The sequence below is a fragment of the Helianthus annuus genome, chromosome 9 (genome assembly GCF_002127325.2).
Source record: "Helianthus annuus cultivar XRQ/B chromosome 9, HanXRQr2.0-SUNRISE, whole genome shotgun sequence".
Classification (NCBI taxonomy): domain Eukaryota; kingdom Viridiplantae; phylum Streptophyta; class Magnoliopsida; order Asterales; family Asteraceae; genus Helianthus; species Helianthus annuus.
Window position 1 is genome coordinate 152,723,439 of NC_035441.2, and position 25,577 is coordinate 152,749,015.

Below are 25,577 nucleotides of genomic sequence, written 5' to 3' on the forward strand. Positions count from 1 at the left end.
AAGATTGTTCTGCTTAGCCCAAGATTCGTTCCACTTCTTGCGCTCGTTGGATGAAATTTCCTCCCAACGCTTACGCTCATCAGCAAGGAGTTTAGCAAGGGTACGCACCTGTTTCAGTTGGACAGTGGCAGCCCACTCAGAGGTCTGCTTCTGCTTCTCAAAAGCAGCTTTATCCTTCTCAAGCTGCTCCGCACCCGCACGAGCAGCCTCGACCAACTTCTCGGCTTCCGCCCGCATACGAGCAGCCTCCTCCTCGCGGCGACTCAGAACTTTATAGTCTTCCAACATGGCATTCGCCACAATGGAAGTCCCTACCAACATGGTCGAGAGCTGGTTTATACGCAGCTCCCGCGGTGCGGCACGAGCCCGATCAACTTCAAAGGGGGTCCCCAGACCGCCCAAGATCTCCCTGCAGGCCGCAGGGTCGTTAGCAATATCATCCCCCTGCAATACAGTCCAGGGGGGTCGATGGTACAGCGTACTGCGATCCTGGGAGTAGGTGCGGTAGTAATACTCCAATTCAGACTCCCCAGGCTGAATTGGAGGCCCGTCATACCCCGCACCACCGGCAGACGAGCTGGTACCTTTATCAACCGCAGACTTCTGCGGCCCAGCATCGTGCTGCCGCGCTTCAGCGCCAGTTTTTTGCGGTTCAGCATCAGAATGTTGCTTCCCAGTAGCAGTGAACCGCAAACTCAAATCGTCTCCCTCATTGGGAGAGATCAGGTTGTTGGACGAGTCGACGGTATCAAATATCTGGGCCGCAGCATTCTCTGCGGTACCCTCCTTCTGCACGGTTGACTCAGGTACCACCTTGACGGGAGGTGTCGACGGCACCTCCGTTCCACCCGCACCCATGGCACGCGGAGGGGACTCCGGAGCATCGAAGATAGAAAAATCTTCATCTTGACGCTCTGCAAAAAAGTCAAATAGCTATCAGAACTAGTTACACAACAGTTAAGACTAGATAGCCTACACTTACCAACGACAACCGCAGGTTTTTTCTGCGTCGGAGCAGACCTTTTGGTTACTAGTCTCCGACGTTTGGTTTCAACACCACCAGCAGCTTTTTGCTCTGGCCTCCTCTTCTCACCAATCACAGGGGGACCCGCAGCTGTCCCTCCCGCAGCCGCATCTTCCGCCTGCTTCTTCGCAGCACCGGAACGTGACTCCGCGGCTGTACCCAAACCCTCAAGGGTATCAGATACTATCACATAATCCTTGTGTCGACGAAAAGAGGAATGAGAGATACCTGCTGCCTGCGGCACCAGATGAGGCACAGTAGTGACCTCCTTTATCTTCTTTTGGCGAAAGCGCACGCCCTTCACAGTTTGCCTCTTTGGCACACCTTTCGCTTCAGGGTCCCCCAGGGCCCCAAGATCACCTGCATGGAATCAATACGTCAAAAACACAACATGATCAACACAAGTAGCAAAGCTTCGATAGTATACCTTTGCCTACTGGCAACTCAACTGCCAGTGCAGCCGCAGTAGGCACCCGGAAGTTACTACGGATGATAGTATTGTGATCCTGTTCACCATCCGCACAAACTACGGTCTCAACCGTACCCTCGAAATCCGGAGCAAACATCCTCCATGCGGGAGCATCTTCTGATAGTAGACACAAAAGTCAGTAACGCATGAAAGGATAAAGAACGTAAACAAACAAAAAGTACGTACCACCGCTCTTTTCCCGCACCACGGGTTTCGAGTTCTTGCCCCTCCTCAACATCATACGCAACAGCCATAGTTGCGTGTTAGTCAACTTCACAGACTCAATAGTCTGCAGCTGCGGGAACCACTGCACTGATTTCAAACTGGGCATCGCAATGGTCTCTGCTATGATCGTCTCGGTCACATTCCGAAACGTCATCTCCACAGCAAGGGCAGCACACTTGATATAGAAGAACTTCTTCTTCCACATCGTCATCCCCTTAGGGGGAGTCATCAGCTTGGGGGTACCGTCTCGTTGACGGAAAGAAAAGAACCCCATGAACACTGTCATCTGATAAAACCGTCGGAAATCTCCGACGGTAGGCTCTATGCCAAGAGCACGGAAGGTAAACTCAAAATTACGAATCCGAATCATCCCAAACGGACTCACTTGAGAAATGTGGACCTTGTACCACTCCAAGATATCCACAACAAACACCGTCAACGGTAATCGGAGGTTACAATCCCCGAAGAAATCGGACCACATGGTCACATAACCGGCCGGAGCGTCGGCACCAGTATCACCCTCTGATGGGTACCGAGCCCCATACTCCGAGGGCATTTGGACCTCAAGCATAAGGCGATCAAAGCTCTTTCTGGTCCACTTCAGCGCCGGTAATCCACCACCGGCAGCCCCCTCGTCTTCTTCCTCAGCCACTATCGGCTGTTCAGGGTTTTCACCCTCCACATTATGTGGACTAGATGGTTCAGCCATCAAAAATATCAAAGAAACAGACGATGGTGAACAGAAACACTAGAAACCTCACCGGAATTTCAGAAAAATCGTCGGAGAAGACAGATAACAACTTTCTCTCAAAACGGCAAATTTTTTGAATTTTCGACCAAGTGAGAGGAAACCACGAACGGTTTTCCCCTTATATACCCATCGCAATTAATGCGGAGGGAGAAAGCAAATCATCACGTTCAAAAAGAGCGTATCTTGCAACAACACGTGTCGAGCGCCGTTTTAGCTGACGGTTATCACGCGCGCGTGGCCGCCCACGCGCCTGACAAAGAAGACGTTTACACTCCCTGCTACAGTGCATTTAATGCCTCGGGCAGTGCAAGTGTCCTTTCATTTCAGCACATGCAGAAACGTCTCACCAACTTCTACCAACTCACACGTGCGATCAAGCCACGTAGGCAAGAAAAAGCGACAACATTATCCAACCAAAACATAAGCGGCATGCGGTTTCTCTGGTTTACCGTACCATAACCCATACCGCATGTCGTTTTTTTATATACCCTAAAAAATAGGTAGAAATATATCTATCTATACTATAAAGGGATATATTACCTTTTCCGCATCACTCACGAGCACACGTGAAAAATGCGGAAGTGACACACATGAACCCATTCAGATGTGTCAGATGCTCAGAACCAGTGTTGTTCTTTGGACTGAACCGCATCTCAGGAACAGGCAAAGCGCAGTGCCTTCATTCTCTTCAAGCTTCAAATCCCTCCTGTCCGGTTCACAACCACGGAGGGTGCATGAACAACTTCTTCAGCAAAAAGAAGGAACGGAATCTACGCGACCGCACATCAGCAGCCCTGACTCCTGAACCTTCAAGAGTTACATCCGTGCAACAAGCACACTTTGAGCGAAAATGGGACTGCAACATCGCAGACACCCATGAAGAGCTACAGACATAATCATAGCTTCCGCAGAGTGGTTGCTACGGAAGAGCAAAGCTCACTCCACATCACCGAACGAGGCTACCTCGTTGTAAACTCGGTATTGGAGCGCGAAGGGAAGTGGCTCCAAAAAGAACGCAGATACGTGCTCTAGACAAGCACTTATCAAGCAGCAAGTGTCCGAACAGCGGTAACAAGTCTGCCTATGACTTTGTTTACCTGCCAACGGACCGCGGTAACAAGTCTGCTTATGACTTTGTTTACCTACCAATGGACCGCATGGAATAAACAACGATGGGCATCCCTTTGCCTATGACCATGTTTATTTACCCATAGCTCAGATCCACATTGTTCGACCAAACATGGCCAACAATGACGCAACGAAGTAACCGCAAAGAACGTACGGTTACTTGAGAGCTATCAGGATGAAAACAAACACCCCAACAAAAAGGGATGGTCATCTCATCACCAGATGCTGAACATAGAGCTCGAGCAAAGTTCTAACACAACATCAGAAACTTTTAAACCCGACCGCCACGGTTGGTTTAAAAGCTTTTCTTTTCTTCTTCGTGCACCATTCTGGCGAATGGTTTGAAGAAGAAACCACCTCCAAGAGGTTCGAAACATGTGCAGACCTTCGAACCACCATCCTAGAGGTTGGTTCGAAGTTTGTGCAGCATTACTATGAAGGTCCCTAACAGGCTTTCGACACAACAACAGGTGGCAACCCACCTGATGACATGCAACGGCTGAGAATTTCGCATCAAGCGAAACTCCTTCACCAGTACGGAAGAGGCATAGCCGGATTTTTTACCAGATCACCAGTTTGATCTGGCCTAGAATTTTCTCCAGACTGCCAAACTACCTTCCTACACCATAAGTCCAGTGCTCCTCCCACGTGCAACTTGCACAAGGCAGCAACACTAGACTGGGGGGACTTGAAGGGGTATGGTCCCGAAACGACCATTACCCGCATCAAACAAACCCCTACCAGTAAGCAGACCGCACCCATGCGGTCACATACTTCGAACCCATTCGGTCCGAAGATGAATAGCTTGACCCAAGTACAAAAGAAGATGAACATATCGATGCGGCTGACACCGCATCATATGACCATTTTCGTCACGACAAGGGAAGCGAGCAAACAGTCTCCACATACGATGATGCGGCCAACACCGCATCTCGCGTATTTCTTGATCACAAGTAGGAGACGCGGTAACTTCAGGCGTTACCGCATGCAGCGATGCGGCTCGCACCGCACCCTGCATATCCAACAAGTGGACTGACACGCCATGCAAGTGGCTGACACCACGAGGCAAGTGGCGCCGGCGACAGTCCCCTGTCAGAGCTATTAAAGCAATGGGCTGACGTGGCGTAACCCCCACGGCCGGCGAGACTGACACACCTGCAACGGTGCAGCTCGTCGTCAGCCCATCCATCAATCTCCTCCTTCACTCCTCGGCTATAAATACCGACCCCAAACCAGGTTTGAGGTAGATCTCTACACAACTCTCTCACTACTACTATCTTACTTTGCTTCCCAAGCAAACTACTGATTCTCACGCCGGAGAGTGGTAACAAGGAGCACCCCCCACCCCATCCTCCTTGTTACGAGTCACGGCTTGTTTCCTTGTGCAGGAGATCATCCACCGGTGACCCAGCCAGCGATCTCCGAGAGGAAGGGATTAACCCTTCTTGACGAGACCAGTGTGTTAACCCTGCCCGGTTAACCATTGTTTCATCAATTGGTGATAGCGTTTTACACAGTATATACATGTAGGAAAAAAAACAATATACCCCAAAAAATCTATAGATTCTGATATTTGTTTTTATTTAAATTAAATTAAAAATCATATAAAATCCAACCACCCAAAATAAATAAGAACCAGTCAAATACATAATTTGTTCTACACCCTAACCCACCCCACCCCAACCCACAAACCAACTTAACCCCTCACAACCCTTTAACCATCTCTCTTTACATCCTTTCTTTTTTCAACCACCACCACAAACCACCAACAAACCACCACCAGCCACCGGTGTTCCAACAACGGGTCACCTAACAAGATGACCCCGAAAACATTAATCTATTACTTATCGGAACACCCAACAATAGTAAACTTCCGGTGGAGCCACACCCAATCATGGGGCTCCACGTGGTCCTTCCTCTTCACCTCCATCCTCACCTACCTCCTCTCCTCCGTCATCCTCCACCTCCTCCTCCACCACCGCCGCCGCCCCCTCCCTCTTGGCCCCTTCCCCGCCCTCCACTCCCTCTCCATGTCCCTCATCTCCCTCACCATCTTCACCGGCACCCTCCTCTCCGCCGCCGCCGAGATCCGCGACACACGGTGGTCCTGGCGCCGCACCAACACCACCCCTTTCCAATGGTTCCTCTGCTTCCCTTTAGGCACGCGCCCTTCCGGCCGCGTCTTCTTCTGGTCCTACATCTTCTACCTCACGCGCTTCCTCCACACGCTCCGCACCTTCTTCGCCGTTCTCCGCCGGAAAAACTTATCCTTCTTCCGCCTGTTCAACCACTCCATCCTTATCATTATGTCGTTTTTGTGGCTTGAATTCTCGCAATCGTTTCAAATAATGGGGATATTGTTAACCACTGGTGTGTATTCGATTGTCTATGGGTATCGGTTTTGGACGGCGATTGGGCTACGGAGCGCGTGTTTCCCGTTTGTGATTAATTGTCAGATGGTTTTGCTTGGGTGCAACGTTGTGTGCCACGTAGGCGTGTTGTTGTTGCATTTTAAGAAAGGGGGGTGTAATGGGATTGGGGCATGGGGGTTTAATTCGGTGCTTAATGCTGCCATTTTGATGTTGTTTGTGAATTTTTATGTTAGAGGACGGCGGAAGTCAATGGCTTCGGAGGATGTCGGAGGAAAGGCTAAGGTTGTTGTTCCTGTTACCAAGGAAACCGATCGGATTGGTTGTGGTGAGGTTGTTGACAAAGACATTTGAGAGGTGTGGCCCATTTTTCTTTTTTTTTTTTTTTTTTAGTTTTAGTTTCGGGTTTAGTTTTTTTTTTCTTTGTGGGCGGTGGTGGTACAACGAAATTAGAATATAAAAATAAATCCTATGTTGATAATAACATAATATATGTGTAATTAATGGGAAAGTGTATGATAATATAGTGTTGTTACATGTATTTAAATAATAATATGGAATTGGAAGATAAGGACGTGTACGTATTAAGTCTTGAAAAGGGTCAAAAGCGTAATATTTTTTTTTTTGTTTTGAGTTGTAAGACTATTTGTAGTGGTCCATGCTTGGAGGTGTGGATCGAGTTGATTTAGAAATAATGTGGCAACATCTTTTGGCATGAAGGGGTGTTTTACGGGAGGTATACCATGTCGGAGTCGGAGGGACGTTTTGGGTGTGGTGGGGGAAGGCCCGGAAGGGACCACGGGCTTAAGGGGTGTTATCTGAGAGGATTCTAATGTAGCGTGCATCCGATGCGGTGAAGCCACACACCCGTATGGTCTAAACGGAATTAATTATAAGCAGTGGTGGATCCAATCCTGTTTTGTGGGTTCATATAAATCCACTCGATTCGGAAAAAAAATATCAAACGAACCCACTTAAAAAAGCTCCTGAATCCAGCACTGATTATAAGTAGCCGAGCTGACTACTATATTTCTAGCTTAAGCACGAGGTGATGGACATCCATACATATTTTGTTGTGTATTATATTATTATCTAAAGAATTTGAAGAATTGGACATGAGTATGGTGGTAGTTGATTATATTTGAATTTTAATAGTTGTATAAATGGTTTACAAGCATTCGAGAAAGTAAATATATCTTTTTAGAATTGCTGAATCATACATGCATTAATCCTATTTCCAAATCTATATATTTGTCTATGATAAGAATAAAATGTACACGTTGATACCACTTGAATACAAAGACTTTAGTTAAGAGAATTAATGCTTTTGAAAATTGTTGCATGTGTTGGTTTCATCCTCTTTGTGTTTGCGTACGTTGTAGTTTGAACGCGAAAGCCTTAATAAACAAGTAAATATATAAAAAAGAACACAAAAATGGAATGGGCTCAACAAACACGTGAAGGACATTGGACTTTTTTTTTTTTGAATTATATTGGGTCACACGGACTTTGATGCGCATCTCACTTTGAGTCTTTTTACGGTTTTGTACCCCATAAAGTTTCAGTTTCCATAGAAATATGCGTGTAAACTTTACGAAAAGGTTAAAAAAAAAGAAAAAAATCCTAAGGAGAATCTAACTGTTTTTTAAAAGATATGTAATAGAAAATATAGAATTAAAAATTAAAACACACAGATATAGAATTCCATGCAAGTAAAAACGCTGCGGAAACCGAAACAGATTAAAAATTTCATGTATACGTGTAACTAAGATAACTAAAACTGGTGTCATAGTTTTATGGCTGAATTTATCGCCAACGGTTTAGTTTATGACATCCATGTGGTTACCACTTCTGCGTTCTGAAAAGATTTTATAATAAAGTAACTTTTATTTTCTGTAACATGTAATAAACATAACAGATGCATTTGAACATATCTAAGGATGTTATCAGATCTATAATTCATGATTTGTAATATAAGTGGAGAGGATTAAACATATTGCAACCAGAAATGCATTAGAACAAGCTGACGCCAACCTGTACGTTACGGTGGGATATTGATTATGAATGTCGGTCGCTATACGAAACGCAAAAATATGGCGAGATCTAACCGATTATCTAATAAAAAATCTCATTGAAACAAACTTCAAAATTTGTACAACTTTAACAAAATCCAAATTTTCTCAACTGGAATACCATCTATATGAGTGTTCACAATTCGTACAATTGAAACACAACCATCACTAATCGCATAAACTTACACAAACCCAACAAAGCCCATCTTACTTCTTCACTATTCTAAAAAAACACACAATAATCACATACTATATACATACATATTCTTTTAATCAAAAGGTATTTGATTGGACGTGAAGGTTGAACTATAACAATGACTGGCGCGGAAAACCGATTCGAACATTGCACGAATAAAGTCATCGATAATCAAAGGGGTATTTGATTATCACCAATTGAAATTGAATGAAACATACAAACAAACAAATCAATTTTGACTTTGCAAAAGTCAAATTGATTTTAATATCTTCTATGTTGAGAAACGAATTGAACTCAAGAAATGGTTTTCCAAAATTTGATCAAATTTAATCCTTTTCTTCACCAATAAGTTTGATTGATTTTTTTTAAATACTAAACAATACTTACGTGATTGAAACCGAGATCATGTTTCATGCCAAAATTTCCTGGCTTGGTTGCAATAAATGGATGGAAAATTTTAATAACAAAATGGATTTTGATGACAATGATTAAATATATTGAAAACCAATCCATCCATTATATAAACATCAAAAGATCATCCTGAACAAACTCAAAATTCTACATAATTTCGTAGGAATTATAAGTTTTCAATAGGAATTCCATAGATTAAACATAAAAGGATATGAATCAGGCATTCGAATCAATAAACATGCGGCGAGATCTAACCAATCATGTGATACAAAATCATTGCAAACAACAAATGTTTTTGAAAGTTTAATCAAGGTTATTCAAATTCAGTCATTCTATTGAACTCCAAGAAATCAGATTAAATGTTTAAAACACAAATAATGTTAGTGATCGGAACCGTTATCGCAGTCTTGTGGGACCTTTCCTTAAATCAATGAATTTGATTGATTAAAACACAAATCATTAACACCAATTCGCTGAAATTCATATTCCTTACAAAAAAAAATTTCTTTTGTTTTTTGTATGAAATGCACAAATTTGTTTGGTGAGTATCAGATTTTCAAGCAATCTTGATATATTATATAAACCAATTAAATTCATATTCTTACAAAAATCAAACACATAAGACATCTGTAATTAGAGATGCAAATAACAGTCTTGCAAATAACAAATTATTCAATGGTATAGTAAAATAATATGAATGTAAAGTTCTGGGTTATATTATTGACATGTAAGAACGCAGGTTCAAGAATATATGAAAATCATAGAAGAAAAAATCATAGAATAATCATATGATTGAAAGAAGTTGAAATTTTACTTTTGATGGCAATGTAACTGTAGCTGGTGAGGTGATTTGGATTCAAGAATGGAAAATGTGGGGTTAAGATTTGGATTTGGAAATATGAAAGAAATTGACGAATCGAGGGAAGCGATTCGTAAGAAACGGTTTATGCGGCATTTAAATTTTTTTTGATTTGCACTTGCATTTAATTATATTATATTATATAATACTAAAAAATAACTTAAAGACATAATAGTTTGAATCACACCCCTTTAAAATACTTTTAGATATATCACACCTTTACAAAGAGTTACAATCTTTCTTATATATACAAAAAGTGACAACCATTCAAAGCATTTTGTAATTGAATGTTAGTTGCGCGAAGGGGTGTGAGTCAATTATTGGTGACCGCAGTTGATTTTTGTAGTTATATATATATAATAATAAAATGAAAGGGTGTGACTAAAATGAACTAAATGGTATGACTTTTAGACAAATGAGACATAACCCAAGTTGCTAATTGTATAAGGGTATAATTTGCCTTTTAAAAAATTCTTTTTTTCCAACATATTTTGGTTTAGACAGCAAATGTCTAAGTTAACCCATGGTAATTGATCACATCATGTCACTTTTTAATGTATAGGGAATGTTTCTTTGAGGGTGTGCGTCAAATACAGAATGAAAATAGTGTGAGAAGGTTAGAGTGAATCAAAATTTTTGATGACAGAATATTAATAGCTGAGACAAGTGTCGATTTCTTAATACCAAAAGGACATAAAAGAAGGCTATGACTGTTGAGGTTTTATCTCGTTTTCGCTAACTTAAAACCACTAAATGGTAACACCATCTGGCCCGCCCTCTCTTTTTCATGTGTGGATCCAAGTTGTCCCATTTCTCACACGTGCTACACCATGTCGTTCTCTTCTTCATTCATACTGTGAGTTTGTGATTGATCCGTGTGAGATTTCTTAGATCATGTGGCGTGTAGTGACAGGGTGTGAAGCCATGTGATATATAAAAAAACATTTCCTTCACCATATGATGGGGTGTGAAAACTAACGTGGCACTTAGGTGACATTTTTTTGCATGTGAGAATGACCTGGCGTGCTTATAGCCAAATTCACTCTATTTTTTTCGCAGAGAAAAAAAACACTCAACAGATGCAAAGAATGGAAACAATCAAATTATCAGCAATCTCAATGATTCAAAAGCTTCAAAACCTGAAGGACTTGTTAAACTAATATATTCTAGCTAGTGACGGGTTTTAAACTTTAAGATAGAAGAGGGTCAATACATATAAAATCTACGAAATTTACACTTTCAAAGTGTAAGATTTAGCACGACTTGATACTTTGCACACTTAATTTCCATTTTGTATATATCTTTTAAAGTCTTAACCATTTAATTCAATAATTCTATTATATTTTCTTAAGTTAGTGAACCTTGCAATACATATCCACACACATAAAAAACCACACTCGTATAATATCTTTATACTATCAATTAGCAAGTTTTGAGAGCATAAATGTATTGTAACTTATGTTTTATGAGTTTTTCAAAAAAGTTTGTTTGTAGGTCCATGATACATTATGTTTTATTATTATCCTTATTTTTATTATTATTTATTTTATGATTTATTTGTTCTAGTTAGTTCCAAATACAAACAATTTTTAACGTGTAGGTCATATATATATAAGGTTTTATGCAGAATATTAAATATTGCGAGAACACGCGAAACAACATGAATCACCCATTTATTCAATCCTAAAAACCTAAATAGTAAATGAAAATGTTACAAATATAAGATTTATTGTTTTTCACATAATCTACATGTAGATGCATAACTGGGTCCGGACCTCCCTCACGAGGCTGGACTGCAACAAAAGGAACGCACATCTTAAGGTCCGTCCTCCTCGCCACATTATGGACGCACATCCCAAAGTGCATCCCACGAATGACGTCATCAAAGTCAACAAGTATAAATACCTCCACCAAGTACACCACAAGTACGATTTTCTGAACCTTCGTCCATACTCTCTCTCTGCTTTCTCTCTAGAGCAAATACTTATCCTCATGCCGGAGGGTGGTCGCAGAGTGGCCCTCCCACATCTGCGACGAGCCTAACGGTTTGTTCAGTGTGCAGGTTCAGATCTCCAAGTTGTTCAAAGGTCTGATTGTGGTCACTCAGAGTCCAGCGACTTCTTTGGATCTTCAATTAGCGCCATCCGATTTAACGTTCATAGTCTTTTACTAGTTGAACTTTTTGAACAAAATTACTGATCTTTGGCGGCTCCAGGTTCTACAAACCTGGGATCCACTGTTAGCACACAAGCTATAGCTCCTACGAACACTATGATAATGTCAACAACTCCTTTGAGTTCCGGACCAGGTACATTGTTGCCATTCATAATGATGATGCTAACTCCACCCGTATCGGAATTTGATGAAGATTTCCTCACTAAAAACGCTAGTCTCCTTAGAAGACTAAAAGCTCAGCAAGCTCGTGATGAACGGATCCTCAGTTTACGAACTAGGTTGTTCGCAGAGGATTCACCAGTAAGGACTACGAGGATTTCGCCATTCTTACTTTCTCCACAATTGTTACTCCGACAGAAGGAATTTATAACAATTATTATGTGTAGGGATCCATGGGACCATCTCCAGCAGTCATGACACATACGAGCCCTCATCCGGTAAGTGCCAATGATCCAGAGCTTACAAAGTCTTATCATCCGGTGTCAATGACTGCAAAGTCAAAGTTCAGCCCACGGATCGTCCATGCTAAACTCCCGCTGTAGTTAAAAATGTCGTCCACGGTCAAAAAATATGATGGTAGTACGGATCCGGATGACCACATGTTTGAATTTGACGGAGCCGCACAAGTTGAGCAGTGGTTGATGCCGGCTTGGTGCTTTATGTTTGCTCAAACCTTAACGGGGCAGCCTGGGTGTGGTTCAATGCACTCAACGAAGGAGAAATTAACAACTTCGAAGAACGCCAAAGGTTATTTCTTCCGAATTTCAGCCAGCAAAGGCATTATTCAAAAGAAATAACTGAAGTGCATAACATCAGGCAGCGAGATGGAGAGTCCCTTGATAGCTTTATCAATCGCTTTACTCGGGAAAGTATACAAATCAGCGGAGTTGTAGACTATTTGAGGGTCCGCGGCTTCTACCGTGGGGTCAGAAACAATCAACTGGTGGAAAAATTACATGAAAATCTTCCCAAAACGATGGAAGTACTGATGGAACACGCCTGAGCTTTTCCCAAGGGAAAGAATGCTTGCAGCTCAGCTTCCGAATCAGACCATAGGGTGTCTTCCTGGAAAAAGAACAGAGGATCCATCTTTTATAAACCTCTGGCCGGAAACCAGGGACGAACACATCCTTATAATAGGAGTGATCGAGCCCCATGGGGTACGAGCGTTAATCCCCGATTCTACAACCTATCAGATCTTTCAAAAACCCCTAGTGAAATCCTTATCACCGATGGAGCAAATTTCCCCGTGCCGCCCAAGCTCCGGTCTACCGGCGATAAAAACTCCAAAAAGTACTGTAACTATCATCGGGCAAAAGGTCACAATACAGACGATTATTGGTCTCTAAAACAAGAAATTGAAAAGGCTGTTAGATCCGGTAAATTGTCACAGTTAGTGAAAGAAGTCAAAGAAGGCAAGTCTGCTACGGCTCCCATCGAAAATCCCAACAACCAGTCCGGCATTTGCATGATTTGAAAGGCAAATAATCAAGGCATAAAACGTTCCAATCAGCATTTGACGTCATGGATGCAACAACCAATTGTTTTTCCTCCCATCACCTCCGGAGATATTAAGGACGAACCAATCATTGTGTCCACAATAATCGCGGGACACAAGGTCTAAGGATTTACGTAGATTGTGGAAGTGCTTCGGAAATCGTGTATCAGCAATGTTTTCAACAATTAGAGCCAATTGAAGATCCAAAGAAGTGGCCAGACTCTGAGTGACCACGATTAGACCTTTGAACAGCTTGGAGATCTGAACCTGGACACTAAACAAACCATTAGGCTCGTCGCAGAGGTGGGAGTGCCACTCTACGACCATCCTCCAGCGTGAGGATAAGTATTTGCTAGAGAGAGAAAGTAGAGAGAGAGTATGGACGAAGGTTCAGAAAATCGTACTTGTGGTATACTTGGTGGAGGTATTTATATTACTTGGTGGAATATTAATAGCTGAGACGAGTGTCGATTTCTTAAAACCTAAAGGACATAAAAGAAAAGGGCTACGATTGTTGAGGTTTTATCTGGTTTTCGCTAACTTATTAAAGCCACTAAATGGTAACAACATCCGCCCACCCTCTCTTTTCACGTGTGGATCCAAGTTGTCGCATTTCTCACACATGCTACACCATGCCGTTCTCTTCTTCATTCATATTGTGAGTCTGTGACTAATTTGCGTGAGATTTCTCAGATCATGTGGCGCGTAGTGAAGGGTGTGAAACCTTGTGATATATGCAAAACTATTTCCTTCACCATATGATGGGGTGTGAAAACTAACGTGACACTTCGGTGGCATTTTTTGCATGTGAAAACGAACTAGCGTGCTTATAGCCAAATTCACTCTATTTTTTTTCGCAGAGAAAAAAATCACTCAATAGATGCAAAGAATGGAAACAATCAAATTGTCAGCAATCTCAATGCTTCAAAAGCTTCAAAAGCTTCAAAACCGGAAGGACTTTTTAAACTAATATAGTCTAGCTAGTGACGGGTTTTAAACTTTTAAGATTGAAGAGGGCCAATACATATAAAATCTTCGAAATTTACACTTTCAAAGTGTAAGTTTTAGGACGACTTGATACTTTGCACACGTAATTTCCATTTTGTATATATCTCTTAAAGTCTTAACCATTTAATTCAATAATTCCATTATATTTTCTTAAGTGAACGGTGAGAACGCTTCCTGGCCCAACACGTGTCACGCCGCTTAGAAAAGGGCGGAAGGGCTTTTTTATCCTTTCATCTTCTTCTTTTCATGTTCCGCTTTTTCCCAATGTTGTTTTAATTTTTGGTTTTTGAGATTTTTGGCGTTAACCAAATTCAATAATTAATGGCGTTTTAATGGTTCCATTGTATCAACATTTTGGCGTTTATGGCGTTATTCACATCGTATGCCATTTGGAACCCAGGGGGCAGGAAATCTATTTGAATGGCGTTTTCCAAGGCGTTTAAACAAGTTGGCCTATTGATCTATTTTTTTTATAAACATTTTGGCGTTTGTGGTATCTTGACGTTTTACTATTGTTAAATTATATTTCAACCACAGGAAAAAAAAATACAAGGGAAGGAAACAAATTAAAAATCCTAATCGCATCTCTTTTCCCAATCTTCAGTGTCATCAGTCTCTCTCTTCTTTAATAGTACAAGAGCTGTCATCAAATATATGGTGTTTTATGTAAAATTTAACAAACCCATGGGTTTGATTTTTTTTGCCTGCTCGTCTATTGAACTGGGTTTTTTTGTGGATGTTTGGGGACATAGATCTATGGCGTGTGAGTGGGTTTTTCGCTTTTTCTTTATCTGGATCTTCATCTTTATAGTGAACCCACTCTTCAGTGTCATTGACCTCTTCTCCTCATCCAAACCTTATTCAAGAACAAAAAATACAAAATGCCATATAACTGGCATCAATATTTTTTTCCTGAAATTTTGTCAATCTCATGCAGCAAAATCTTTCTGAGGTACTCCCCTCTAATAACAATTCATTCAGTTTATTTGTTGGTGTTTTACAGTGGGTGGTATTTAGTAGTATTGGCGTTTGTTTTTTTGGTTTGATCAAATGGAAGTTGCTGATATGTATCATTTTATAGGATGCCTTTTTGGCGTCTAAATTAGGCGGTGCATTATTATAATAAAGTATTTGTCTTTTCAGTTACTGTTTTGTAATTAATGTTTTTGATAAGCTTTATCTCTGAAGTCTGTAACACGTCCCATCTTTCAAATTTGGCGTTTTAGATTCTTCAGTATTTACTGATTTTGTATTTACTGTTTCTAGCTACATTTTCAAATTTGCTTTTTATTTTTTTCTATTTTTTTTTTGGGTTTTTTATAATAATTTTTCAAAGTTATTTTATTATGGTTTGGGAGTTTTTTGGTGGCGTTTAACTGGATGATATCGTTTAAACAAACATTTTTGGCTGTATTGGCGTTTTTATTATATATGGCGTTTTATTATATAACAATTAACTGAAAAGGAAAATAAAAAAAAAAGAATACATAAACAATTGATCTTCCAAATCTTCTCTGTCTCCAGTCTCTTTCTTATCTTTTTTGAATCATGTTAACTGGCTGGTTCGACTTTCGTATGATTCATTTTGTTTTTTTTTTTTTGTTTTTCAAGTAGTTTTTTGTGTTGCTATTTGGAAGCACACAATCTGACATCAGCATCTTTTTCTTGAATTTTTGTCCATCTCATGCAGCAAAATGTTATTGAGTTTATATTCTTCAGCCATCAATCTTGAATTTTTACAACCAACGATCTTTGATTTTTTAACTTTTTTGGCGTTTTATCGATAAAAAGAACGCCACGAAATAAGATCACCTTAAACCTCAAATTTTGATCATGCTAAAATCAATAATGTTTTGTTGTATGAGATGGACAACATTGTTAATCCTCGGTTAAGAAAGATAACTGACAATATTGTCCACCCCGTACAGCTAAACTTTATTGACAACAAACCTCAATAATGTTTTTGTATGTCTTGGCGTTATAAATTTGATGGAAGTTTAGGATAAGTCAATGAGATTTTACTCAATGAAATGAACTATATCCTCCCTTGAGGATTTTGTCTATTTCATTGAGCGAAATGTTACTGACAGCCAAACTGAGTTTCAAAAAAACGTTTTTGGGGTTGAAGATATTTGATGTTTGGGTTTTTTGGCGTTTCTAAGGCGAATGGGTTATATGAGATATGGCGTTTGGGTTTTTATGTGTGTTTTTAACTGAAGGTCTGAGATGTTGTATATATAGGATTTTTTGACCTTTTTTAGGCGGGATTTTACTATAATTAAGTTTGGCGTTTTATATTTAATGGCGTTTTACTTAGAATGGTCTGTGATTTTTGTTTTTGGCGTTTTATTTCATGATTTGGCGTTTTGTGTGGAGTAGTCAAAAGACCCTTTTACCCTTAATGAAGCGCGTCCACGTAATAAAATTGATGTTACTTACGAAAACGCCACCACGCCAACCTAGTCCATAGATTGTTTTGATCGGACGATCGTTAAGCGTTCTCACCGTTCTCACACTTTCTATCGTTTTCTTTAAATCCCGACCCTATATATATATATATATATATATATATATATATATATATATATATATATATATATATATTGGAGAGTTCAAATGAGAAGAATTTTTTTTTTTATGAAAAAAAGAAGAAATTTCAACCAATAAGAATCCTTTATTTTACTTTATTTAATATAATTATTTAATGTTACTATAAGGGTACATTGGTAAATCTACATAGGTCATTAATTTGTAGTCTTCCTCTTTAATAGCTAACTACATTAAATTTTTTGTAACTTATCTTCAAAATATATATTTTTTTTTTTAAAAATAAAATAAAACAATTTAAAGTGTAGGATAAATTACGAGTTATGTACGATAAATTACGAGTTGTGTAGGATAAATTTCAACGTGTAGGATGAATTTCGAAATATGTTGGATAACTTTTGATGTGTGTAGGCAAAAAAAGTTAGTGTGGAGGATAATAGTCTTTATGACTAATTAATTAATAAAAAATGATAATAAATGAGATAAGTGAGAAAACAATTTAATGTTTTACAAAATTACCGTTTGTTCTTTTTCTTCTCAATTAAATTTTCTTCTCAAATGAACCTTCCCCTATATATATATATATATATATATATATATATATATATATACACATATATATGGTCGGGATTTAGAGAAAACGGTAGAAAGTGTGAGAACGGTGAGAATGCTTATCGATCGTCCGATCAAAACAATCTATGGACTAGATTGGCGTGGTTGCATTTTCGTAAATAACATCAATTTTATTACGTGGACGCGCTTCATTAAGGGTAAAACCGTCTTTTGACTACTCCAAACAAAACGCCACCTCATGAAAATAAAACGCCAAAACAAAAATCACACAGCATTCTGCTAAAAACGCCATTAGATATAAAACGCCAAACTTAATTATAGTAAAATCCCGCCTAAAAAAACCGCCAAAAAATCCTATATATACAACAACTCAGACCTTCAATTAAAAAACACAAACAAAAACCCCAAACGTCATATTTAATATATGCCATTCGACTGATAAACGCCAGAAAACCTAAAAATCAAATATATTGCTGTCAATAAAGTGTAGTTGTATGGTGTGGACAACATTGTCAGTTATCTTTCTTAACTGAGGATTAACAATGTTATCCAACACCATACAGCAACACTTTATTGATTTTAGCATGATCAAATTTACAGTTTTAAGATGGTTTATTTTGTGGCGTTCTTTTTCGGTAAAACGCCAAAAAAGATAACATTTTGGCTGAAAGGGTGTAAACTCAATAACATTTTGCTGCATGAGATGGACAAAAATTATAGAAAAAGAGGCTGATTTCATACGAAAGTCGAAACAGCCAGTGAAGATACTTCAAAAGAAGAAAGAGACTGGTGACAGTGAAGATTTGGAAGATCAATATTTATTTTGTTTAATTTTCTTTTTCAGTTGATTGTTATTTAAATAAACAACGCCATATCTAATAAAAACGCAAAAAAGGCAAATGTCTTACACCTTTCGCGTTTAACAAACCATCATAAAATTACTTTGGATAAGTATTATAAAAAAACTTTTTTTATGTATTCTTTTTTTTATTTTCCTTTTCAGTTGATTGTTGTATAATAAAAACGTCATATATAATAAAAACGCCAAAACAGCCAAAATGCTTGTTTAAACGATATCATCCCGTTAAACGCCCCCAAAAACTCCCAAACTATAATAAAATTAGTTTGAAAAAGTATTATATAAAACCAAAAATAAAATAAAATAAAATAAAAAACAAACTTGAAAATGTAACTAGAAACAGTAACTTCAAATCAGAAAAACTGAAGATGGGGAAAATTTATTATATTAGAATCTAAAACGCCAAACTTGAAAGATGGGACGTGTTACAGACTTCAGAGATAAAGCTTGTCAAAAACAATAATTACAAACAGTAACTGAAAAGACGAATACTTGATTATAATAAGGCACCGCCTAACTTAGGCGCCAAAAAGAGATCCTATAAAATGATACATCTTAGCAACTTCCATTTGATCAAACCAATAAAAACAAACGCCAATACTACTAAATACCACTCACTGTAAAACGCAAAAAAAAATGAAAGATGGCTAATATGCTTTCTTGGATATTCAGTATTGTTATTCGTCAAGTTTCACTGAATGAATTGTTAGCGGAGGTGAGTAACTCGGTAAGATTTTGTTGCATGAGATGGACAAAATTTCAAGAAAAAGATACTAATGCCAGTCATATGGCATTTTGTATTTTTTGTTCTTGAAGAAGGCTTGGATGAGGAGAAGAGATCAATGACACTGAAGAGTGGGTTGATTATAAAGATGAAGATCAACATGAAGAAAAAGCGAAAAATCCACCCACACGTCATAGATCTATGTCCCCAAACATCCACAAAAAGCCACTTCAACAGACGAGCAGGCAAAATAATCAAACCGATGGGTTTGTTAAGTTTTACATAAAACGCCATATATTTGGTGATAGTTCTTGTACTATTAAAGAAGAGAGAGACTGATGACAGTGAAGATTGTGAAAAAAGATCCGATTAGGATTTTTAATTTATTTTCTTCCCTTGTATTTTTTTTCCTGTGGTTGAAATATAATTTAACAATAGTAAAAAGGCAAAGATACCACAAACACCAAAATGTTTATAAAAAATAATAGAACAATGGGCCATCTTGTTTAAAACCCCTTGAAAAACGTCATTCAAATAGATTTCCTTTTTGTTTGAAGGGTGACTTTCAATATGTACATGGACCATTGGTCACCGGGTTCCCGTCAAGGACGGTTACCCGTCAGCCCAGCATTCGCAGACGTGATGTTCGATCGGGCCCCGGCTGCCGCTCTGACTGACCTTCGCCCGGAAACCATACTGCCCCCACACGAGAGACTCGCTGGGGTAACAGCTGGGTAAAACCGGGTTGCCCTCCGGATCGCACCATGCCTCGGTAGGAACGATCCATCATTGGGACGTCCTCCCCCCATAACGCCGCAGCCGTAAAAAAAAAAAAAAAATTGCCCCCTGGGTTCCAACGGCATACGATGTGAATAAACGCCAAAATGTTGATACAATGAAACCATTAAAACACCATTAATTATTAAATTTGGTTAATGCCACAAATCTTAAAAACCAAAAATTAAAACAATATTGGGAAAAGCGGAACTGGAAAAGTAGAAGATGAAATGACAAAAAAGCCCCTCCGCCCTTTTCTAAGCGACGGGGCACGTGTTGGGCCAGGAAGCGTTCTCACCGTTCTCACACTTTTGAGCGTTTTCTCCCGATCCCGTTTCTATATATATATATATATATATAGAAACGGGATCAGGAGAGAACGGTGAGAACGGATCCTGGCCCAATACGTGGCAGGGAGCGCTAATTGTTATGCTGGGGTACGATTGTCATTGTCCACTTCCCGCTAAACAATGGCGTTATGATTCATTTGCCCAAAATAATTAAATATAAATGGCGTTTTCATCTTTATGCTAATTTACATGGCGTTTTTTTTTAAAAAGTGTATTTTTTACGAATGGCGTCTATGTTTTAATGGCGTTTTCATCTTTATGCTTGTTTTTCATGGCGTTTTTTAAAAAGTATTTTTTTACGAATGGCGTTTATGTTTTAATGGCGTTTTATTGATTTCCTATAGATTTGGCATTTTTGTGTTTTCTACTTGTCTTAATTTAGTTTTTTTTAACCCTTTTTTTAATGTTGTTTATGTTTTAAATGGTTACTATTTGTTAATTATTCTAATCATGGCGTTTTCTTTGATTTGAACAAATACGGTAGTAGATCACACAACCAAACATGTAGATGTAATAATGTAAAGAGTAAAACACGATAGTCAACATTAAAATACATGGCGTTTAGCTAATCTACATATTCTAACATTCTTTGTTCCAAACCCAGAAAACAGACGGAATTCTAGGATCCTTCCTCGGGGCAAATACTTTTATCGAAGAGAAGCAAATGAAAGGCTTTCATAAAAATTCTCGTAGAATCGAGAACAATTTACGTATTTTTTCTCCCCCTAAAGCCATGAATGTATTTAGGCAACTTGTCAGTAGTTGTATGTTTTCATTTTCGCTATGAAACAGGATTTTTCCAATGTATTTTACCCTTAGTTCATTTAGCTGTCTTTGTTGGAGTTGATTTGGGGCATCTTCTGTTGCCAAACCACTTCTCCAACGAGCTATATCCCCCATGTATGTTTCCATATGCCTCATTGCGAAAATCCCACAGTCGATGACGTTAGACTTTGCCCTCCAATCCATCTTTTGTCTGACAACCTTCGCCTTGCTCATGATCTTATGCTTTGGGTGATTTTTAATACGCAAGTAGTTTGCAAAAGCTCCGTACTGCAGTTTTCACATTTTTCTTACATATATTAGTTTGGCGTTTTGTCAACATAGTTCCTATATTCAAAGTTTTTAAGATACTTACCAATTTTTCCACCCATCCTTCATACTTTTTTTTGATGCTGACGTTATCCCCATACCCCGCTGTTGTCCAATATATCAACTCTTTTGTGTTTCATGTTGAAACAGACAACATAGAAATGTCTTTCCCAGATTATTGGCACGAAGACCAGTTCATAATCGTTGATGGTTTTATGTTTCTTGTCTCCTTTGAAACATGTGTTTTTCAGAACAATTTCCATGTTTATGTTGAATTCATTGTTTTGTGCATCTTCTGTTGTCATTTCGTAGTATGCCGGAGTATTCTGTAATATTGAGTACCACATAATTAAACAACAAAACAATGTCCTATTATAATTTTATCAAATATATATAGCAAAAGAGTTACCAGAAGTAATTCTGTGCAGAATAACCTTGAGGGTGATTCATGAGCCTTGTATCTTTCTTCATAGTTTAGGATATGTGCCCAACATAGAATAATTGAGACGTGTGCTTGAAATCCTGGTTTCATGCTCTCACAGATCACCCTCATGAGAAACTTTTCTCCCATCTTGAACAGCTCAGTTCTAAAAAAACATCATTTGGCGTTTTAGTTATACAAACTCATTCTATTATAATACATGGTGTTTTGATTGTTTTTGCATGCATATTCTCAAGTAAACGTTATGAATGGAAAGTTTGGCGTTTTATCTTGAGCTGTTCTCCCATCTTGAACAGATCAGTTCTAAAAAAACATCATTTGGCGTTTTAGTTATACAAACTCATTCTATTAGAATACATGGCGTTGATTGTTTTTGCATGCATATTCTCAAGTAAACGTATGAATGGAAAGTTTGGCATTTTATTTTGAGAGAAGTGTACATACTCATAATCACCGATTCCAGTGAAGATGTATGCGGAAAGGTTATTTTCAGGGTTTGTCCTTTTTTCATGTATTACCAATTGCCTCCTTAGATAAAGTAACAAACATGCCTTGCTCAATTTTTTATCTCTCTTATCCTCTTCAGTCACATTCTTTTTTTATATTTTTATCTTCTTCATCATCTTTATCAGCTTTTTCATCACCAGGCAGCTCTTCAGGGTTTAAAATTTTATTTTCTTGCATCAGCTTTGTGATGTCTGGAGTGTTGTCCTCATCACCTTTCTCCTGCACATCTGACATGTTTAGCGTTTTTGGTGGTGATGTGTTGATGGCGTTTTCATCCTGGGGTTTATTGGGTGTCTCTTCCTCTTCAAAACTTTTCAAGAGGTTTTTCCCAGATGTAGTTGGTGGCTCTTCATATGGCATTTTATCAAACACTGCCCCTTAATGGTCAACACTTTTGTTCACCATCTCCCCATCAGTTTTTTCTTTTTCAGTGTTGAATACCTGACTGTCTTGTGTTTCTGTCGTGGTGATGTTTGGTGTCTTATCAAATACAGGCATTTTTGGGGTCTCTTCAAGAGGTTGCAGATGTTTTTTTATTGCTTTAATTACTTCATCCACCATCCTTGAATTATCAAGACCTTCTTTAATATCAATCATTTATTTTTGATCTTGTCCTGGCAGCTCCAAGATCTCAGCAATATTCCTTCTCTTTCTCCATCCCCTTCACCATTCCCTTCCCCCTCCCCTTCCTATTCTTCTTCTCCTTCCCCTTTTCTTTTTCCTTCTCCTTCTTCTTTTCCTTTTCCTTCATTTTCAACTTCAATGGCGTTTTCATGAACTATTTCCACTTCCATGGCGTTTTGATCAACTGTTTCCACTTCAATGGCGTTTTCAATTCCAGCCATCTCCTTCTCCCTTTCTTCTTCATTTTCACATCCTTCCTCTCCTTGTTCTTTATTTTCAAATTCTTTGGCGTTTTCATGAACTGTTTGCTCTTCAATGGCGTTTTCTTTTTCAGCCATCTCCTTTTCCCCTTCTTGTTCATTTTCATCTCCTAGTACCACCTCATTTTCATCCCCAGTTTCTTCTGTATCTTCTTCTGTTTCAGCTGGCATTTCTTTGGCGTTTTCATCAACAAATTTTGAGATGTTCTCCAACAATGTCATACATTGTGAGTATTTAATGTGTACCAGGAGGCTGTTTGGGTATTCAGTCTTTGATTGTTTTAACAATGTGCTCATTTTATTGTAACAGTCTTCTAATTCTTTGTATGCTCCATCCAATTTATCAGCCATTTCCTGTTATATTAAATAAAAGGATTTTGTTTATCATGGTGTTTTTTGTTTTTTTTTTAATTTATTATTTGAACAACATACCTCTTCAGGTTCTTTGTTTTGTTCTTCTTCATCAAGATAAATGTTTTCATACTGTGTTACTCCTCTGATAAGAGTATGGTTTCCTGATGCAGAAACTTCAAACATCGTTTCCCGACTTTCTCTATCCTCATTCACCATCCTTTGAAGTGAAGCCTCTTCATCATCATTGAAGGGCATGGCGTTTTGCACCTCATAGTTATAATGATCATCATGATCAAAACCATCATCATCATCATCATCATCAAACTCATCATCATGCTCATCGACCTTGTGAACATCATCTTTATCTTCATTCTCTACATCATCACCATCATCTTCCTCATGAACAACAACCTGCATTTTTCTTGCTTTTTGGGGCTTGCTTCCTTTACCTTTTTTGACTGTTTTCCTTTTTACTTCATTGCGCACAAGGTGTTTTACCATTGTACTCTCAAATAAGTCAAGAGTTTCTGTTGTAACCCACTCAATTGGGTATCCTTCTTTTTGGTCCCATTTTTTCCTATTGCAAGCATCGTTCACCAAGGCAAGCTGTAACAAAATAGATTTTTCAAATGATAGATATTTTTTGGCGTTTTAATGACACACAAATGAATAGTGAAATTTTATTCTTACCGCAAGTACGATTAGCGACCCTGTGTAATGCTTTTTAGGAGCCCATGCGGTTTTGGCGTGTTGCAAGCATTGGATGATATAACTACACCAGTTCATTTGGTTTATTTGAACGTTTGGTGTAACATTGTGCAAGAATTGTTTGTTGACGATTGCATTGTCAGTTGCATGCCCCATTATAGTGAAGAATGCTACAAGGAAATTTAGGCAGAAGTCTCTCCCAAAGCCATGCATCATAGGCAAAACTTTATCAAAGTATATCTTCACACTTGGTCTGTTAACCCAGCCCAACCCTCGGAACTGTGCTTTCCACTCAGCCACCACGTGGTCTTTAGTTGTTGGTTTTTTTTCATGTTCACGGGCACCCTTCCATTTGGTATACCCGTCAAAGAGTTTACCAATTCTTCATTTATATATATGGTATGGTTGCCAACGTTTAGGGTGTTTGTCTTTTCATTATAATTTTCAACCAACCAGTACGCAAGCATTGTCGGTACGATGTCTATTTTCAACTTTAGTGTAGCCCCAAACCCCATTTGGTGTACTGTCTTTCTTTGATTTTCGTTTAGATTCATAAACCAATTAGTCAAGTTTGTAGGTTTTACTCTTGACAAGATCCTGGCACCACTGAACTCATGATATGGTTCTTCCTCAACCTCCACATTCTGGCTTAATGCCTTCCTCTTATTGGCGTTTTGGGCCTTTCCAGTATGCACATTTATTCTCAATCTTAACCTCTCTTCGCCTATAAAAAATGATTTACTGGCGTTTTATTTTATGGCGTTTTAATAGTATAATTTAACATAACTATGATACATTTATGGCGTTTTATAAATCAATAAGAGATTATAGATGTTGAATAACTCAATAACAGTTAAATGGCATTTATAACAGAATCCATACATTTTTTGGCGTTTAGTAACAAAGCTATGACAGGATTCTGTGTTGTGCCCTTTAGTAACAAACAATACATATTTTGGAGTTTTGGAAACAAAGTATGAAAGTGTATTTTACATCACGAAAAGTAACATTTGTGTACCATGTCCTCTTGTTGTCTTCTTTTGTTGCTCGTTCGTTTTTTGGCGTTTTGGAGCAGATGATCCTTCCCCTTCCCCCTTGTAGAAACTGCAAATTTTTGTTAATATTAGAACGCCAAATGAAGCATAAACTAGCACAATGTAAATCGAAGTTAACTCACTATGTTTTTTTCCTCTGGATCTGGTTTGATCTTTCGACACCATAGTTTTTGTTGTTTCGTGTTTTCTAGGGTTTTCGCGTTTTACGTTGGTTTTGGGGAGGTTTTTCTAGGAAGTATATATGTTTCGGTCAGGCTTTGATGTGTTTTGTATATGGACATTTACCTTTTTGCCCTTATGGAAGCGCGCCACACTAATAAAAGTGATGTTATTTACGAAAATGTCACCGCGTCATGTAGTCCATAGATTGTTTTGATCTGACGGTTCCTAATCGTTCTCTCCATTCTCACACTTTTAGTCATTCTCTCTAAATCCTGACCCTATATATATATATATATATATATATATATAAACGAGATCAGGAGAAAACGCTCAAAAGTGTGCGAATGGTGAGAACGCT

The 25,577-nt window shown here is 38.7% G+C and overlaps 3 protein-coding genes across 4 annotated transcripts; 1 reads left to right on the top strand and 2 right to left on the bottom strand.

Moving 5' to 3' along the window:
- Positions 1 to 335: 335 nt before the first annotated feature.
- On the bottom strand, positions 336 to 1,984 carry LOC118481805. Its single transcript, XM_035977080.1, has 5 exons — positions 1,680 to 1,984; positions 1,452 to 1,610; positions 983 to 1,384; positions 557 to 914; positions 336 to 444 (listed from the first exon to the last, which is right to left on the bottom strand). Exons 1-5 carry the CDS (start codon positions 1,945 to 1,947, stop codon positions 336 to 338), a joined length of 1,296 nt encoding a protein of 431 aa, XP_035832973.1. The 5' UTR covers positions 1,948 to 1,984.
- A 3,275-nt stretch (positions 1,985 to 5,259) lies between these two features.
- LOC110893999 (elongation of fatty acids protein 3-like) lies at positions 5,260 to 7,172 on the top strand. Of its 2 annotated transcripts, none has more exons than XM_035977719.1 (2): positions 5,260 to 6,323; positions 6,608 to 7,172. In XM_035977719.1, the coding sequence occupies exon 1, from the start codon at positions 5,415 to 5,417 to the stop codon at positions 6,318 to 6,320; it is 906 nt and encodes a 301-aa protein (XP_035833612.1). In that variant the 5' UTR covers positions 5,260 to 5,414; the 3' UTR covers positions 6,321 to 6,323; positions 6,608 to 7,172. The 2 variants fall into 2 exon arrangements, with proteins under 2 accessions (XP_035833612.1, XP_035833613.1); XM_035977720.1 differs by having other exon boundaries at positions 6,687 to 7,172.
- Positions 7,173 to 22,745: 15,573 nt separating this feature from the next.
- Positions 22,746 to 24,158, bottom strand: LOC110892396 (probable serine/threonine-protein kinase kinX). Its single transcript, XM_022139562.1, has 3 exons — positions 23,985 to 24,158; positions 23,373 to 23,900; positions 22,746 to 23,294 (listed from the first exon to the last, which is right to left on the bottom strand). The coding sequence occupies exons 1-3, from the start codon at positions 24,156 to 24,158 to the stop codon at positions 22,746 to 22,748; spliced, it is 1,251 nt and encodes a 416-aa protein (XP_021995254.1).
- Positions 24,159 to 25,577: the final 1,419 nt, after the last annotated feature.